An 18,886-nucleotide genomic window follows, 5' to 3' on the forward strand; every position below is an offset into this window, starting at 1 on the left:
AGCTCAAGGAGTTAGCTTTGGATGTGTGGAGCAATTTTTCAGGACCTAACTTCAGTTTTGCACTTCCTTATATTTTAATAGGGGAACTATATAACAATTAAATGCATCGCTCAAGATTCAAGTGATCTGGTATTACTTAGGACCTCCCACCACACTTCATGATCATGTTGACTGTAGGCATATTTTTCGTGTCCAACAGGAAGCAGACTTGGTAACTACTCATGAACTGGGACACAACTTTGGAGCAGAGCATGACCCTGACAGCTTGCCAGAATGTGCTCCCACTGAAGACCAGGGAGGAAAATATGTTATGTATCCAATTGCTGTGAGCGGAGATCATGAGAACAACAAGGTATATTTATTTTGGGTAAATTCCACATACAGATGCTGCTGCAGTCAGGAAGGTCTGAGTCAGCCTTCTGCACTAGACGTACAAGTTCCTGTCTATTTAAAGTCTGTTCTTTTAGTACAGTGTTTAATTAATTGAACAGCCAGTAGAGGGGGACGTGCTTACAATCTAGTCCCACTGTTGAGAAACTCTTCCAAAGTGTCGAAAGGGCTGAATGCCTATGGCCCTTATTGGGGATGGTATTTTATGATCAATTGTATTGCATACCTGCAGAGAGAACACTAGTTGAATTTGAAACCTTTAGCACCAAAAGCACTGGCTTCTAAATAGGAGCTGGTCACTTAGCTTTGTTACTAGGAGGCATAGTGGTATCTTTTAAGCCAGTGCTTCTTTTGCTTAACTCAAACTTGTCAACATTACTGTGGAATTAGCAGCATCCCTGTCTTACATATGGACTTGCAGGTACCAGGTGTATCAATACCCTGATTTGTTAGAACCACTGCAGAGGCTTAAAGCTAGCAGGTCCATGCAAGTAGGGTTCTTCCCAGTTCTGCAGCTTCACAGCTATAAGGGTGTTTCAGGAAGTAATGGCAGTTTTGAAATGCACTGTTTTGTGTGCAGGGATTGTTTAATAGACCACGTTGCTTCTCTACATTATTGAACACACATCACGTGCAACTATGCCAACATGTTCCCTGCTCCTGTGCACTTTCCCACTCATTGCATGCACAATGGTTTTATTTGGAAATTGCTGTTCACTTTCTGAAACACCCTTACTTCTTGGCATTTGTTGCTCTCCCTGAGCCCCTGTGGCTCAGTTGCAGGCTGGATTTGGACCTGCAACCGCTCCCCTGAGCTGGTCCCCTACTCCTACCCCTGGCTGGGCATAGATACTTGTCAGTCACAGGGCAACAAAAGTATTTAAACACAAACTGTGTTTTTTCCAAGGTCTTGAGGTACACAGCATCTATTTCTTACAGTGTCAGGATCGGAGGTGGGTCAGGCTAACTGTCTACACCAGGGGTGGGCAATTATTTGGGTCAAAGGGCCAGTTAGGGAGTTGTGGTGAGCTGTCGCAGGTTGGGTCAGTAACCCCTGCCCCCACCCTCTCCTCCCCACTTCAACAGCTTGCCAAAACTCCCTAAGTGACCCTCTGGCACAAATAATTGCCTACCCCTGATCTAAGGGCAGAGAGGTGAGTGGAAAATGGTTAGGGGAACCAAACCTTTGTTCCCCTCTTCTCCTTGCACCCCTTCCCCCGCCCTGAATCCTCAGCACGTGGCTGGGTCAAGCAGCAGCCATATTGGCTGCATCCACATGGCCCGAGGCAGTGCACGAGAATGCAGCGTGGCATTGGCCTGGCCCAGCCGTTTGCTGGGGACTCTGGGCAGGGGAGGGGATACAGGGAGAAGGGGGCCAGTAATCATGGGTTATCTGGGCTGTCCCAGTGCCATACTGTGTTCCTCCCTTTTCTCTGCATCTCCTCCCCTGCCCCAAGTCTCCTGTGTGCAGCCAGGCCAGGCTGGTGCTGCACTGTGTTCCTGTGTGTCACTTTGGGCCACGTAGGTGCAGCTGGTGTGCCTCCTGCCTGACCCAGCTGCATGCTAGGGACTCAGGGTTGGGTAGGAGCTGCACCAGCTGGTCCAGCTGTGCCCATGTGGTGAAGCCTGAAGCGGCACACAGGAGCATATCACAGCACTCTGTTGGCGGTACCCATGTACATCTCTATCAGGCTACAGAGCCTGGATAACCCATGATTCCTGGCCCTCTTCCCCCAGCTTCCCATCCCCTGTCAGCAGGAAGAACCTTATCAGTCTGTGAAAGGCCCCAAGGTCAGAGCTGCGGGCAGGCATCCTCACTAGGCAGAAGCCTGGCCAGGAGCTCAGTGCCCCCTGCCTTGGAGCTTACACTGTGGGCTGGGGAGCAGGGCACGGCAGGCCAGGTGGGAAAGGGGAGTGGCTGTTGCTGCTGCAGCTGACTATAGCTCGGGAAAGGGGAAGGGTGAGAGGTGCCGAAAGCCAGAGCAGTTGTGGGCTGGGTATACTTCTCCTTCTGTAGAGCATGGCTGCAGGCCAGGTAGAATCGTTTGGCGGGCTGTATTTTGCCTACCCCTAGTCTACACTGTGCAGTGTTTGAATGGGAATGACACACTCCTCCTCAGTGTTTCTCTTTCCATGCATGACTCTTTAGATGTTCTCAAACTGCAGTAAACAATCCATCTATAGGACCATAGAGAACAAGGCCCGGGAATGCTTCCAAGAGCGCAACAACAAAGTGTGTGGGAACTCCAGGGTGGATGAGGGTGAGGAGTGCGACCCTGGCCTTTTGCACCAGCATGATGATCCCTGCTGCTCTGCTGACTGCAAGCTGAAGAAAGGTGCCCTATGCAGGTAAGAGGCATTAAAGTTATGGCTCTGGGTGGAGAGAGGTATGTGGGGCTGGGTCTGCAGGACAGCAAAGTATTAAGGAACTCGGTCTGGGGAGAATTTAGACATCCTGAAAAGGGTCTATGCTGCTACTTCATGTAACAGCAGGTCCAGGATTACTTCTCGACTGTCATGCTGAGAACTGCACTGCACGGTGAGTGCAGTGTGCTTTATAGTTCTGTACTTGTAGCACTAGGACAAAACTGAAATCACTCAAACCAGAATACATCAGTATTAACATTCCTTGTGCCACTGTGTAACTCTGTCCTGCATACATGCTGCAGTGCAGCCTTTAATGATGTGAGCACGTGCTTTTTGTCACAGGATCCAGGCGACACTCGGTTGTGTAGCTGGGGAGTGACAACAATAGCTGACCTTAGGCTTTGTCCTTGCTGTTCAATGAGTAAATCCCTGTTTATTGTCCAGGGATAATGGTCTGTTCCTAGAACCCAGACCTGTTTCCAGTTATACTGGAGGAAACCTATATTGCTCTTTGGTTAGCACCAAATCCATTTGTGACTGTTTTTAAAAATCCACGCTCATTACATAAGAATTGTGGAGAGCCCAAAGGAGCAAAGATTATGCAGAAGAGCTCACATATTAGCTAGGTGAATATGATAAAAGGTGGAAAAAGGAAAAGACACAGGTGAAAAGACCTGCCTGAGGTCACAAAGCATGTAATTGTCATGGCAGAGTCGGGGAAAGATCTTGGGTATCCTGAGGAAGTGCAGTACCTTGTTCCATAGTCTGCTTTGCTTCTTCACATTGCATGTGCTGCTTCAGCGTGCTTCAGAAAAGCAGAGGTGGAGGAATGTGTGTAGGAGGTGGAGATCTGAGAAGCCATCATTGGGTATACTTGCTTCCATAGGGTTGTCAGGCTTTGATATCAAGTGCACTTGTCTCCTTTTGCATGTGGCTTACTATTCCCTTCCTCCATCAAATCTTCCCACAGTGATCGGAACAGTCCCTGCTGCAAAGGCTGCCAGTTTGAAAGTGCCCAGAAGAAGTGCCAGGAAGCCATAAATGCTACTTGCAAAGGAGAGTCCTATTGCACTGGTATGCTGTTGTTGCAGTCCTCTTGGGCTTGACAGCAGAACACTGAAGGTTCAACACCTGTTTACTAGCTCTATGTGCTCTTTAGACATCTGGCAGGGCTAATCTTAGAGTGCAGTTAAGTACCATGAGGTATGCATGAGTGTATGGAAATAAGTGTAATCTTCATATGGCCAAGGTATGATTTACCTCCGCTTGGCTTCTATCTCAAGCCACATGCAACAGTAACTTCCACCTGGATATGAGGCATTGACAGAGCTGCCTTCTAACTGAAGCCGGGGTTACCCTGCCTGGCTGCCCTTCACACTGTATGTTCTCTGTCCCCTCTCTCTCCTTACCCACAAGGTCTGAATACCCTGAGCCAGCAATTAAACATCCCCCAGCCACACTTCTAGGTACCAGCTGGACATGCTGCACTCCTTTGGGTGTTTTGGCTGGCAGCCAACTCAAGGTGACTGCAGTCTGGCTCCACAAAGGGGCTGCTGGGAATCATTCACATAACGAGTGTCTGTCGTTCCACCCTGCCACCAGCCATTGCAGCGTTCTGTCCTTACCCAAAATGGTGCATACTAATGCGTCCTCTCCACCGCTAGGAAACAGCAGTGAGTGCCCTCCACCAGGGAATGCTCCAGATGACACTGTCTGCGTGGATCTGGGCAAGTGCAAGGATGGCGAATGTATTCCATTTTGCGAGAGGGAGAAGAGCCTACGTTCGTGTGCATGCAATGGTGAGCATGGCAAGAGGGTGCCTCTCCTCTTGGATCTGCCCCCGTAGGGCTGCAAACTCCCATTGGTTGTCTGCTTGGACCCCACGGTCAGTTTCAAAAGACGGGTCCAGAGCTGAAACTGTCTGTCTCAGACCGTGATGTTGTTTTGTGTTTGGAAAGGGCTAAAGCCATGAGGTCAGTAAGCAGGCAGCACTCGAGATGCGGCTGCTGAGCTGGGACTGTGCAAAGCGAAGTAGAGGCATCTGTTTTTCCCCTTGGTCCCAGCAGAAGAGAAGTCTGACAGGCAGCTGCTCCTCCAAACGCAGGGAGGAGAGAATGCTGGAGGAGCCCCCAGGCAAGGCTGCTAACAGGAGCCATTGCTTATGACTTGCGCTGCAGCTCCAGAAGAGTCGCTAGAATGCAGGCAAGGCTGCAGTGGGAGGCTGTTTTGGCAGTCGGCAAATTGCCTGATGTGTGGTGGGCAGCTGATCGTTTTTGTCTATCTCGGCCATCACTGCTGTGCTGTTGGCAGGCCTGAAACTGATTTGGTCCTGTATCTTGATGTCTGCTTTTATTAGAGGGCTCTGTCACAGTGAAGCAAGCCTTAATGTGCAAACAGCTGAGCACATGCTGTTCCCACACCAACTATCCACCAGCTTCAGCTGTGCCTGTATCAAAATGGGTTACATTTGACAGGCAGTCTGTGCCACTTGCATGATTATAAATGACTTGCCTTGTTACCCAGGGGTGCTCTGTGGGGCTTGTACTGTCCATTATACATTAAGAACATAAAGCTTTGTCACTGAGGTACTCTTGCAGGTATCATATTAATAATCCCCTTCGTAAACTGACCAAGCTCCTCCTTGGGTGTTTTAATGACCTTTAATGTGATGTAGCAGTTGAGAACAAGGAGGAGAGTCCATACTGTATGACCAGCCAGCTCTTTTCTGACCATCAGCAACTGCTACATACCCCACTGTTCCTAACTGATAGGTTACTGAGAGGAGGCAAAGGGGCATGGCTGTTGGGTTTGAAGACCATTTAATTTGCATTAACTGAGAGTTCCCTCGTGTGTGTCTGCTAGACATGTGTATCCCTTACCCAAGTTATTGTTCCAGCTCAGTCCCCAATGCCCTTCATTACTTGTTCAGGTGGTGGCTCCTCAGGCACTTGACAGGACAATAAGGGGCAATAAACACAATTTGTGGAAGGCCTGAATAATACATCACATGCTTTACTGCTCATCACCTGCCCCTAGGTTACTGCAGCATTCTGATGTCGTCTTTGAAACTGGAACAGCTCAGAGCTTGAGTTCCCTTGGTTTGCTTACCCTGCCACGTGGAACTCCCAGTGGAGTAACTTCAGGTCTACGTAGTCTAAGCTTCTTGAGCTCTGCATGGTTAGACACTGTACAATGCTCCATTCGCTCTAGGAATGCACCATCAGTTGGGCAGGGCAGAGTCAGTCAGGGAATGAGAAATGAAGCCTCTGATGATCAGCAGCATTTGGTTTTGAATGAGGTGTAACCACAGCTGCAGTCCTGCAAAAAAACTGTTGTTTGCTGTTTCATTTCAGAAACTGACGACTCCTGCAAGGTATGCTGTCGGGACAAGCAGGGCAGGTGCATGCCGTACGTGGACGCGAGCCAGAAGTTCCTGTATTTGCGCAAAGGGAAGCCGTGCACGGTGGGGTTTTGCGACATGAACGTGAGTGCCCTGGGCCAGACTCCCTGCATGCTTGCTGCTTGTGTACTTGGGTATTTTACAGAAAAATGTGGAAGACTTATGCTTTCAAATCTGGTTTCCCCTTGCTGGTTTGTTCACTGGGCTGGCCTAAGACCTAATCTCTGTGCCTGTAAACAGTAGCTGGTATATGTAAATCTCCATGCATGGAATGATTGAATGATTGTTTTGGAAGAGGAAATAGTGGATGAGTGGTCATAAGGTACTGGCAAGAAGGGGAATGGCAACACTTACCATGGAATTCAGTGAAACACTAATTTTTAATGGGCTGGGCCCACGGCCTTTTTAATTCAAATAGATCAGTGAAACACTAACATTTTCCCAGAGCGCATGAGTCCCAATTTAGCTCAGGGTCCTCAGGCTTGTCTTGGGCTGTCTAGTGTTCATGTAATTTTTTGCTGTAGGCTTTCTGCTCTTGTCAATTAAACTCTTGCTTTTGGTTATAATTACATTCAAACCGTGGACTTTCCATGGGGTTGTGCATGTCGTTAGTCAGAACTGGACCAAAGCCATTGGCAGCCAGAAAGTGAGCTGAGCATGTTCTTTTGAGTCCCTGTGAGCAGGATGGTTATAACTTAAGTAATGTAAGATTGAGGTTCTGTTTTTTCCAAATAAATGTTTGTTTGCAGGGTAAATGTGAGAAGAGAGTGCAAGATGTGATTGAACGATTTTGGGATTTCATCGATCAGCTCAGCATCAATACCTTTGGTAAGCTAAGAAAATCTCAAATTCTGAAAGTGCATAAATTCCAAAGGAATTCAGTGCCAAGGACCTTGAGGGAAGGGGAAATTGGTAGGGGATTTTTTTTGGTAGGGGATTTTTTTCCTTGCTTTCTCGTTGTTGTTGTGTTTACTTTTCTTTTTCTCTTTTTTCAAACTGCACATGATGGCTTACCAGCCCAAGGGTGACAACTTCTAGGAGGGTAGAGCCACAACAGACTTCCTTTCTAATGTGCATTGTTAGAACTGATGCCATCTTCCAAATCTTTAAGGTTCCAGGTTTTTTGTAATTCCTAATATTTTTTTTTTCTATACATGAGGCATTTGCCAAGCCCACAAGAAGGATGATGTTTGCTTCAAAGAACTTTTATTCCAAAGATGTATGAGACAAGCCAAAGAAGCCAATGACTTGCCATAGGCATCATGGTTAACATGGGTCTTTCTAAGGGATTTCAATATGGACAGGGTAGGCAATGAAATCTTCATTCAAAATAGCTGAAGCCATCATCCACTGCAAGCTGTGGAACTGTACGTGTGCACGCTCAGTGGTTCTTAGCCTTATTTGCCTCATAGTGCCATCCAAGCATGTAACAGTGCACACTGCTGTGTAACTGTATTGAAAGGCGTTAACTACACGATTCTGTAATCATAGGGTAACACTGTAAGATTATGGTAAATGCCAGGTGTTTACAGGGTAATTGCATGTGGTATTCAGTCTTCCAAATTAAAGTCTTAAGACTCTTTAAAATGGCAGTTTTCCAAGTAATTGTAAAGGTTTGTAGTAACTTAAGATAGATGTACTGTGTTGTCCTTGAATTGCAAAGTAAATATCGTAGTAGAGTAGAAATGCACATTTGTTTGCTCCATGTGATCGGTTTTTGTGAATGAATGGTTGATGAGGCTCAGAGTGAATTATGTGCCCTTTAGAACTGAATTTACCCACTTCATAGCCACTAGCAGAAAATGTTGGGACATCAGAGATTAAGGGATGCAGGAGGCAGAAAAATGGTTTTGTGGTTTAGAATTATAACCACTGCGGATCCTGGAGAGATTTATATGGCCCCAGTCTTGCAGTGTTTACCCACCGGAGCAACCTCACTGCTTCAGCGGGATTATTCACAAGTAAAGACTTCAGAGTTGGATTGCCTCTCAAATTCATGAAACAGGTCCGTATATTATGTCTGGGAGGTCACTCGTTTTATTTTTTTTTACAGGGAAGTTCCTAGCAGACAACATAGTAGGCTCTGTTCTTGTGTTCTCCCTGCTGTTTTGGATTCCTCTCAGTATCCTCGTCCATTGTGTGGTAAGTGAACCCAAGTTAAGGAGACTGGATAGAGTGTCTCAGAAAAGAAACTTTTTCTAGTATGTATTAGCAGAAGTTTAGCAGGTACTGGCAAAAATAAGTTCAATCTTAACATTTTTGAACCTACCATCAGTCCCAAGATGAGTAAAAGTCCTGCTGACTACTCTTTGCAGTGAATCCTAATATTACCAGGATGCTGACTGACTTCTGCAACTTGCATAGGAAAAATGTTAATTTAGGGTTAATTTTTTGGAAAATATTTTGGCTGACAGAGCTACCTAGGCCTTCGAGATGGTGATCAAACTGGGGATGTGCTTGGGGTACAAGCTCCGTTCTTGCTAGAAAAATTGAAGTTCATTTAACCTGAAGCCTTAGATTATAACCTGAGATTATAGAATCAGATCAGACAGGGTGAAGGCTCACTTCAGGCACCAAAACAGTTTGTTTGTCAGAACCATCTAGCTTGTCCCTAGATGACAAAGCATGTATATCATATCATCCAGACTTGGAATATGGAGTTTGGTCCAATCATCAGGGAATTTTTAAATCTTGATAGGCATTCAAATTAAGTTTTGAAGGAAAATCCACCAAATGTTCTGGTATACTAAATGTTGCTGTGAAATTCTCTACAGTTTAAGTCTGTGAAGATATATTCATAGGCTTTAAGTTACCACTTGGAAGACCCATAAGTCAGTTGTTGAAACACAACAGAGGCATGGATTTGTGTCCCTTGAGGGATACTTGCAGAGAATTCACGAGTGTGTAGCCCACTCCCTTATACTAGTGATTCCCAGCCAGGGTGTTTAGGACTCTGGAGTGTCATGATCTTTTCAGAGTGCTGTGTAGTGTATGTTAGCTTTGTCAGGTGTGCAAACATGCTTCGCAAGATGACCTCAGAGATTTCAAATAGGAATCCATCGTGTTTAAAAACATTCTTCTCTGCTGCAGTCTTTCTGGGTTCTTTGCAACAAAGAATTGATCTATTTTTCTGTAGCCAAAAATGAGTGAAAAGTAAGGCTGGCATTTTCCAAGGGCTGCCTTGAGTCTAGAAAGGTTGAGAACCACTGCACTACACAGATACAGTTCACTGTTCCTAAACTGTCCGAGATTCTTACTGGCCTTGTTTTGAAAATTTCCAGTGCAGGGTTCTCAAACTGGTATGCAAGACATCTCTGGGGGACACATGGAAAAAATTGTGTAATAGCAGATTTAGCTTTCATTATACTAATAATTGACATTTAAGGGGTTAAAGTATAAGATGTGTGCTGGTAAGGGTTTGCAGGCAGCTGGTAAATCTGGAAGGGGATACGCAATAAGAAGAAAAGTTGAGGAACCTCGCTCCGGTAAAAGGTTCTGTGACTTCCACAGGCAGCTCGTTTTATCATTTGAATTGTTACAATTAGGAATATTTTGGAGCTGGCTTTCTGCACAAGAGGTTCTCTGGGCATGTGCTTTTGTGGGAGTTGCTACACATTTGAAAAGGAGTCTACTGCTCTGTTACTTCTGTGCTGGGGCAACTGTAGCTATGGATTGAGACTGGGGAGGTGATCTCCTGGGAGTGTGGTTGAATGTGGAGGGAACAGGATGGGGAAACTAAGCTGAACTAGTGATACAGAATTAACTCTGCTTTTATTTTGTCTTTGTAGGACAAGAAATTGGATAAACAGTATGAGGAGAACACAAAATCTCTCTTTTGCCCCAGTGTAAGTTTCCCGATTGCAAGTGGCACTCTGTTCAACAATGTTTGCAAAAAGCTAGATCTGAAAATACACCTCATTGGGGTGGGTTGAAATGAACTGTTCTCTAAGCCGGCCCTTGGCATCCTGGGCACAGAAATGGAACAAGTTGGGAGGTGTATGTTCCAGTATGAATGTTGGCTTTTTTAATAAATGAAATACCATGGCTTCTGCTTCCCCTTCCCATCAGAGGGCATGACTCTCACTCTCATGCTACCCACAGCATTCAGTGTAGGAAGTGTAGGTCCTGTGGCAAGTGTCTGTGTTTGAATGCTGCATCCAGGCTGGAACTCAATATCTTATCCACTAACCATTTGACCCCTTATTGGCTGTGCTTGCCTGAGGGAAGTGGAAGTGTTAATCAAATGACTTTGGACTTCACCAGAATGTCACTTACTAAATGGGTCCCCTACCCCCTCCAATCAAAATAGCTTTTAGGGGCTGGATGTTTTTAATTAAGTACATACTGAAGTTCTTGAGCTACTTCTAGTGGGTCACCAGAAATTCTACCATGCTGATGGATCTGTCAGTTTTCAGGCAATGACGCTTCCTACCAGTTCTGCTGGTCAGGTAATAAACTGGCACCCTTTCATTTGTATGTTAGTGTTTTGGATGCCTAATCTTATTTGAAAATAAAAAAAGCCCCATTACCATAAGATTAGCATCCAAGGATTCAAAATGTTCCCCAATCTGTTGCCCTTGCCCAAAAAACCTGTCATCTTTGCTATTACCATCCAAAAAGGCCAGAGTAGCATGAAGAGGCCTGGCAGAGAGCTGAAGGCCAGAATCAGGTTTCCTGTACAGCCAGAGAGGGAAGTGCATTGCAGAGACCAGAACTGCTGCAGATTGCCCTGCCTCTACTTTTCTCCTGTACAAACCAAAGTGCTCTTGGCTGGTCTTTACTGCCAAAGCATTTAATGGACATAGGGACAGGCCTCGGAGAGCAGGGTCCAGATTGTTTAGCGTCCTTCTGGAAATTCTTGGAAGCCGGTACAATGTCAGAGCAGAGGTGTTATGTGCCTTTCCAGGAAATGCAACTGAAACAAGTATCACCTCTTGCACCAGTTGAAACTTGAGGTCCTGTATGCACAACTGAAGTTTTCTCCATGTGGCAGACATTGACTCAACCATAGCAAAGGCACAATTTTCTGCTTAGGCAGAAAGAGACCATGTTCATGGCATTCAGGGCCAGTGCATGTGGTACTAGTGTGAGAGACTGAGGGGCCTGTGTCCTAACTCTGGCTCTACCACTGATCTGCAGTGCAGTTTGGGGCAAGCTGCTTCATTTCTCCTGGCCTGTTTGCCCACCTCCTCTTAATTGTTGGAGCAACTTACTCTGCACAGTCCTACCATAAGTTCTCCATTGCAGCGGAAATGATTCCCCCCTGCTCCTCTGCAATATGCTCCAATTCAACTCCTGTGCTACTTGCAGTTGAAGTTAACACAGGGCATGGCACCCCTGACTTCCACACAAGATTGGACTAGGTTATCACAGCAGTTTAACCAACAAATGTGGCTAGCGTTGCTGTTTGAATATATTAGAACACAGAACTCCTTAGGGTGTAAACTTGAATAACAGAAGGGTAGGCTGAATCTTGTATAAAGGAGCTCGATGCTTTCTGTCATCGCTTTACTTTTCTCCCCTAGCAGCATCTCAGTCCAATCTGGATTAAGTTGCAGCAGGCCACTCTCCTCCTAGCCCAGACTTAAGCAAAATGTAAATTAAACTCTTTTGTCTTGGTTGGGTCCAAAAGAAAAAGGTTGAGTAGCCAGCTGTGTTGGACATGCAGGGCCCCCCACTTCCTCCATTGCTTCCTAGGGTGACGGTGGACTACTGCACACACGACCTGCAGCAGCACAGGTGAAAATGCTGAACAGCCTTAGCTTAGCTGATCGTTTAAGTTGGTACAAGAAAATTTATATGGCAAAAGCGCAAGCAGCTGAACTAAATGAGGCCAACTCTGGACCGTGGTTTGAAACAGTAACATTGGGACACCTCTTTAAAGCTTTTGTTCCTTCAAGTAGGCTGCCCTAAACCAACAGGTTACTTTATTTCCTGAGTTGTTGAAACTTTGCTGCTTTCTCCCACATGCTCCTGTCTTCTGCCCTGTGAGGGAATGCAAACAAGCTATCCTGTCGTTCCCACCTGACTCAGCTGCTTGTATCTTGCAGAACGTTGAAATGCTCAGCAGCATGGACTCTGCCTCGGTGCGAATTATCAAGCCTGCTGCACAGTCCACAAGTCGGCATCAGCCACTGCAGCCAGTCATGGTGATGCCTACAGTCGCCGCAGCACCAAAACAGGACCACCAAAGAATGGATACTATTCAGGAAGACCCAAGTACTGACTCTCACATCGATGAAGACGGGTTTGAAAAGGACCCTTTCCCAAATAGCAGCTCAGCTGCCAAATCTTTTGAGGACCTTACAGACCATCCTGTCACCAGGAGTGAGAAAGCTTCATCTTTTAAACTGCAACGTCAAAATCGAGTGGACAGCAAAGAAACAGAATGCTAGTGTCTTGCTGCCTTCCAAACCTGAGACTCCTGTGTGCAAAATAAATTAATCTGTTTGATCTAAAACCATTTCATTTCTATAAATACAGATCTATGTATATATTTTTGTGAGGGAATAGAAGAAATAAGGAAGCGACCTACTGCAGATGCTGGTCATGTGTATGACCTTCCTTAATTTAAGTTTCTAGAACGTTGTCTTTTGGAAACAAAATTCAGACTAAAACTAGTTTGTTTTTGAATTTGGCTTTTTTCTTCTCTCAATCTTTAACATTTCCTTCAACCTGTGGTGTAAAATGGAATAAATATCCTGCTGGATATTAGATTGTGTAGTATATTAGCATTTTTATAATTTAACTTTTTGTAGTTGAACAGCACTGACACACACAAGCATTGGGTTTTTTTCTTTTTAAGAAAACAGAACAAGAGTCTTTTTTTTTTTTTTTCCTCCAGAGCCTAGAGCAGTTAGCAGTTTAAGTACCTGTAAGCTCAACTCGAAGCAGTATAAAGTATCTTTTTGTTTTGAGAACAAAGGATGAGTGCAATGAAATTTTTGTTTCTTAAAATGCATTTTACTGGAGTATGACAAATACAACAGACGCACACTGAGTTGCACAAGGTTTTCACTGCATGGCTTCCATTTAAAAACCAACAGAAATTGCACAGCAATGAAAATCTTGTATAATTCACTTAAAATATCCCCATTGTCTGAAAGCTGTTTTCAGTCGCAACTTGTTTACATTTCATTACTTCCATTGCATAAAAACCATTTACTTGCAAGTCTTCTCAGTCTGAATTACGATTCTTATCTGCAATGGTAAACAAGGCATACTCTTATCTAGGATAAGTAGAGAAAGCTTAGGCCCAGGTTTTAACCAAGGTTCAGTGTGAAATCATTTTGATTCAAATTTCTATATATGTCTGTTGCCATGGAACTTAAAAGAAAAGCTAGTTCTTAAAAGGATCCATATAACACTTAATTGAAAAAAATAGTATACTTGGTGCATCAATTCTGGTTATTCAGAAAATTATATTGATTTCAGCTCCAATGTAAACTGAAAAATCAAGGCTTGCCAATTTTAGAGAAACATTTTGTAAGGGATTCTTTTAAGTTCAAGGTTTCCATACAGGTATTACAGCGTATATTATGTATGACTTAAGCTTTGCCAACTTTAATGGTTTCCCTTTTATTTCAAAAGGAATAGATACAGATATTGTAATCTGTGTGTTAGGAATGGTATAGGAGTTATTTAAGTCTGCCTTAACACATGGACTGCCATAGTGGAGTCATAGGGCAGCTGTTACTGCTTTGACAGAACAGAAAGATCTTAGTTCTGCATGTTTTAGCCCATAATCATGTCCTATGGCTGTTTTATATAAATCAATGTCCACTAGAAAGCAAAGCATTCATCAACCAAGAAACCTTTGTGATGGAAAACTTTTGTATTTTTTTTTAAATTTGATGGCAGTTAATGAAACCTGTGACAAAAGAAATGTGTTTCTAAGATTCTTGTTACACTAATACTTGAACTTGTGCCTTATGGTATTCCTATCTTTAACCAGCCATGTTATTTTTAGTTACACTGGTTTTTGGATTTGATAAGCAGTGGTAAACTTTGTGTGAGGAGTTGATTCAACTCCCAGTACAATGTAAAAATAAAAACTTTTTAATAGAATTACTCTTTCAATGAAACTTGTACACAATACTTACTCAGAAACACTTTTACGTAGCAAAAGGCCATGTCTCTAACTTAAGCTATTACACTGTGCTGTAATCCTTCAGTATACAACCAGGATATTTCTTGAAGACCACTCAAGCAGTCAACTAATTAATTCCTGCCTTGGCAGCAGGATCAAATATATTGAGGCCTAACCTGTTCTTAAAACTGGATGTAGCCACTCTAGTATATAACTATAGTTAATTAAATACTAAGAAACTATTCTGAAGTCTCCCTTGCTATGACCTCCTGAGATCTCTTCCAGCCCTAATTTTCTATGATTCTATAAATAATTAAAGGATTTATTATTTTGTCCTAGGCCTGGTATATATAGTGGATCATGGTCTTTTTATACAGTAAATTAAAAAAACCCAATAATTCTTTCCTCATAGATTTAAGAAAACACGGGCTCATGTTTTCTCCTCTCTCTCTCTCTTGAGAGAAATGACTAACAGGAACATGTAAGACATGGAAAGTAATAACATCTGCCTTCTTTGTCAGGATACCAAGTTGTTGAGTCTCCCCCTCCTCAAATCTCTTTATGTTAAGTGCTTGACTTTGCATCTTCAGAGTTCAACTGTTGCCTGGCTATAGGAAAGGAACTGTTCGTTTCAAAACCTCAAGGACAGCGGTCACCAACCAGTCGATCTCAATCGTACATGTGTCCTGCCATCTGGGCTGGGCAAGTTGGGTCAGAGCCCAGACACCTTGGCCAGAGAGGTGGGCGCAGTAGAGCCTGGGGTGCCCTTCACCATAAAAAGGTTGGAGATCACTGCTCTAGGAAGATGCCCTCAATAAGTGCATGTGGTTTCCAATTTAGATTCTCTTCTGTTAAAAACTCTTAAGTTGCAAGAGGCAAAGAATTCAAAGGCAAGTAAGGTTCTTGATGCATATCTTGCATTCTACATTAGTGAAAGTTTCTGAAAGCTTCATTTGCAGGAATAGTGAAGTTCCATTGCTACAGTGGGAAGGGTGTGAAATTTAGATTTAAAATCTGCTGTCCAGCAAAAAAGTTTCAGAAGTGTTTGACACTTGATTTAAATTTAGATAATTTATTGATTTGTCAGCTACTGAACATAATTTCAAACAGATGCAGTGGAAGGTCTAAAAGTAACTTTATTTTTTCATAAACAATCTCTAGAAATCAGAAAACATTAACACTATTCTCCTGTCTAACTATAAACCACAGAAAATAAGCCTGATGGACAAAACTCCATCTGTTTAAGAAATAGGTAATTCAATGAGCAGGAGTTCCTAGTAGGCTACCTTCAGGATTCAGGTGATCTACATCACGCCAGTAAGGAAACAGCAAAGGCAGTGCAGATATTTTATTTTCTATCCAGGACCAAAGCTGGGTTGCTAAAAAATTATTTCCCTCTGCTGATAAATGAAGCCCATCAGATAAATAGGAAGAGAAATCCTGTAAAGGGGATTAAAAACATTTACTTTACTTTCATCCAGGAAGAGCACACACCAACTGCTGAAACTTCCTTAGCCTGACAAAGGGTTTTTGAACCCAAAAGCTTGCTTAATAACTATTCTCCAACTATTTGGGTTGGTCTAATAAAAGATATCAGATTCACCCAAGGAACCTTGTCTGCCTATGTCCTTAAACCAACACGGCTATAACCTACACCCTGTTAATGTTTTTCTAATTTAAATAGAAGGCCCTAACAGCTAATTTCATGGTACTTCAAATAAATGGGCCAGTAAATACAGGTTGATCCATTCTGCTTCTAAAATTATTCCAGGATCCCAAAGGACAAAACCTACAGTACATTTTTCCAAGTCAGAGGCAAAACATAAGAAAAGTATCAAAGATCTATAGCACTGCTTCAAGAAGAGGTCCTAGCCAGTAGTAGTATTGTCTACCATTGGTTAAGATTTTTCACAAAGGTTCAAACTGGCTTCCAAATCTGAGCAGAGTAAGGGATCACATTTTCAAGCCACAGAAAACCCCCCAGCTCTTTTGCAGATTTGGTCATAAGTGTTTAGATTAAGAGTTGCTTAGGGGGTCTGCACTTACGGAGACTGGCCTCAATATGCTGGTGGTGTTCATCCAGCTGCACTGCAAAAGGGCCAATCATGGAACTACTCGTACAAGCACAGTAAGGGGTGCAACTGCTGCCTGGTAATCTACTTCACAGAAATACGTGCAGTAAATCATTTACCTTTAGTGCAGCCGTGTATTGTCTGCTAACCAAGCTGAATATTCGGGGTGTATTTAGACACATCACCCTTGTTTGCTCCTAGCCCAGTATGAAGTTTTCTGATTTCAAATTTTTTCCCATAAAAGTGTAATCTATAATGGTTCCTTGCTTCAGCTCTGCAGAAGTGGCTCAACTGCCTCCCCAAGCACTGTGCTACACACTGCTTTGCACAAGCCAGACAACATTTTTACAAAATCTTTTTCTGTACCTTACCTTATTCCTTTGCATAAGTGTCCACAGATCAATTACATCAGTCCCACACTCCTTAGCTACTTGAACACATGTCTTGGCATATTCCCCAGTGGTGGAATTGAGACGGTTTAATTTGTCACCTGTTAGAAATCAAGAAAATATTACTGAAAACAATCAGACAGTTACACTATTTATCTTGCATGATTTTTTTTACTGACTTTAAAGCATAAGATGCAACCTCACAAACTAACACAAAGCTAAATACATTTTAATCTCTGAAGTCCTCATGTCAGCCTTGTGTTTCATTTCAATGTGCTTTGATTTAGCAGGTGCAGTTGGTGAAATCAAGAGGCAATGGCAGACTTTTGTACAGCTCTGAAGTGCATCAAATTTACCTGATTTGCATAAAACTGCATGTGCACTTACGCCACTAGAGAGCAGGACAGAATTAAGAGAACAGGTTCACAAGTCTCTTACTTATTTCCCAGTAACACCAGACAGGTCATTCTGATCTCTTTTTTTAACCCTAATATTTCCTTTGTAAAATACTTCTGAGATCCTGAAATAAGACTGTATTTATGATTAAATTATCAGAGATCAACTACTCTCTCTCAGAATCCTCAGTTTTACAGAAACTCTGATGCTCAATATGCAAAGTATTAAAGTGAAAAAGACTTTTTAAAAAGGAGCTTGTACGTATCAAGTCACTAAACCAGGGTGGGCAATTATTTTTGGCAGAGGGCCACTTACTGCATTTTGGCAAGCCATCAAGGGCCGTGTGACAGGTAGCCCACGGCAGATTAATATTAATTTTCTAAATTTTTTAGGGGCCCCGCTGGCCAGATAGAATGGCCTGGCAGGCCTCATCTGGCCCCCAGGCCGCATTTTGCCTGCACTAAACCCTTCCAACTCTCTCTTTTTCAAATGATACACTCTCTCTCTCCATCCCCATACTGCCATTGTTGTCCACCCCACTCTTCCTCATGAGCTTTCCTCCCTTCACAATATTCCACTCTTCAACCTCAGTGACTTTCTAATTGGTGATGACCCATCCAAACCCTAAGCTACCTGTATCCACACTGTTCAACCTGCTACCTTGGTTCAGCTTTCCAATAGGCCAAAACAGTCATGCACTTGACTTGGTAGGCATCAAAGGCAGATCTCTCTTGCTGAAATCCTCTTCTCTGACCATCACGTGGTCTCTTCAGGCTCTGTCACTTAGCTTTTCCAGGGCTTCTAGAGTTCATTAGTGTCATTTAGATGGACTCAAACACTGTCTGGAGATCCACTCCCACCCCGTACACTCCATGAAAACTACTCCTGCCAGAGATTCTGACTGCTTCCACAACAAAGCTCAGAGCTAGTACTCCAACTTCATTCTTCTTGATCAGCCTCCTTCAACAGAATCCTCTGTGCTTTGCTTTCTGTGATTCCACCTTCTGGTTTCTTTTCTGCCTCTCTAATTGCTTCTTCAGCATGTTCTTCCAATTTTTCTGTGGGATGGGATGACGGTCTTAGAGCTCTGCCTTTGGTCCTTTTCTTTTCGTCTGCTAAACCCTAAAACTTTAATAAATTTGCTTTTAAATGCTGTTTACTGATTGTTTCTATCATACCTGCAACCTAAGTTATTAAAGTTTAAAAGTGCACAAGGAATTTATGAAGACCCTGTATTTAAAAGCAAGACAAAAGCTGCACACCCACATGTCAGCAAAGCAGTGACCAGGAAAAATGGGTCAAACATAACCTACTTTTTAAAAAATGCAGATGGGCAAAGTGTTGCTATAATAATGGAATGAAAACTCTGCAAAGTATTAACTTTTTATCTGTTTAAAGGTGATATTTAAACCTAGGACTCTCTCGCATCTGCAACAGAAGTATAGGAATTTCCCTACTGAACCAGACCAGACTAAAAGACCACGAAGTCCAGTACCTTTGCCCTTGTCCCTAGCAGTCAATGTACTAGTTATTTCAGTGAGCTATAAAATCGCACATCAACAGTTATTCAATAACATGCCTCTGGTGGAAGCATCTTCCTAACCCCAATGAGTCAATATCTTTTGTACAGTACAGGGTGTTATATTTCTCACTTATTTACTGGGCTATCTTCATCTCTTCTATTTTTGCACGCACCAAATGCAAGGCAGAACAGACCGCTAATGTATGGTCTATGACTACCACAGATGCATTTATCTAAATCTTATCTGCACATCTGCCTGCT

General features: G+C 43.3%; 2 protein-coding genes across 5 annotated transcripts in view; one reads left to right on the forward strand and one right to left on the reverse strand.

Moving 5' to 3' along the window:
* ADAM17 (ADAM metallopeptidase domain 17) overlaps positions 1-14,513 on the forward strand; it is a 44,384-nt gene extending 29,871 nt beyond the window's left edge. For 2 of the 4 annotated variants that reach the window (XM_025197609.1, XM_025197610.1), the window contains exons 11-19: positions 200-352; positions 2,540-2,739; positions 3,728-3,831; positions 4,422-4,556; positions 6,111-6,241; positions 6,907-6,985; positions 8,211-8,299; positions 9,946-10,002; positions 12,208-14,513. In XM_025197609.1, the coding sequence (XP_025053394.1) occupies positions 200-352; positions 2,540-2,739; positions 3,728-3,831; positions 4,422-4,556; positions 6,111-6,241; positions 6,907-6,985; positions 8,211-8,299; positions 9,946-10,002; positions 12,208-12,552 (1,293 nt within the window). In that variant the 3' untranslated portion in view covers positions 12,553-14,513. Of the gene's footprint in view, positions 1-199; positions 353-2,539; positions 2,740-3,727; positions 3,832-4,421; positions 4,557-6,110; positions 6,242-6,906; positions 6,986-7,174; positions 7,215-7,316; positions 7,463-8,210; positions 8,300-9,945; positions 10,003-12,207 lie in introns of those variants that run through there. The other 2 variants (XR_003092764.1, XM_025197611.1) reach the window with 2 other exon arrangements.
* Positions 14,514-15,364: 851 nt separating this feature from the next.
* The window catches only part of IAH1 (isoamyl acetate hydrolyzing esterase 1 (putative)), a 9,174-nt gene continuing 5,652 nt past the window's right edge, over positions 15,365-18,886 (reverse strand). The window contains exons 5-6 of the mRNA XM_014517311.1: positions 16,690-16,808; positions 15,365-15,686 (exon numbers count right to left, since the gene is read on the reverse strand). Of these exons, the coding sequence (XP_014372797.1) occupies positions 15,504-15,686; positions 16,690-16,808 (302 nt within the window). The 3' untranslated portion in view covers positions 15,365-15,503. The remainder of the gene's footprint in view (positions 15,687-16,689; positions 16,809-18,886) is intronic.

Source organism: Alligator sinensis, unplaced genomic scaffold (genome assembly GCF_000455745.1).
Source record: "Alligator sinensis unplaced genomic scaffold, ASM45574v1 scaffold866_2, whole genome shotgun sequence".
In the NCBI taxonomy this organism is placed as follows: domain Eukaryota; kingdom Metazoa; phylum Chordata; order Crocodylia; family Alligatoridae; genus Alligator; species Alligator sinensis.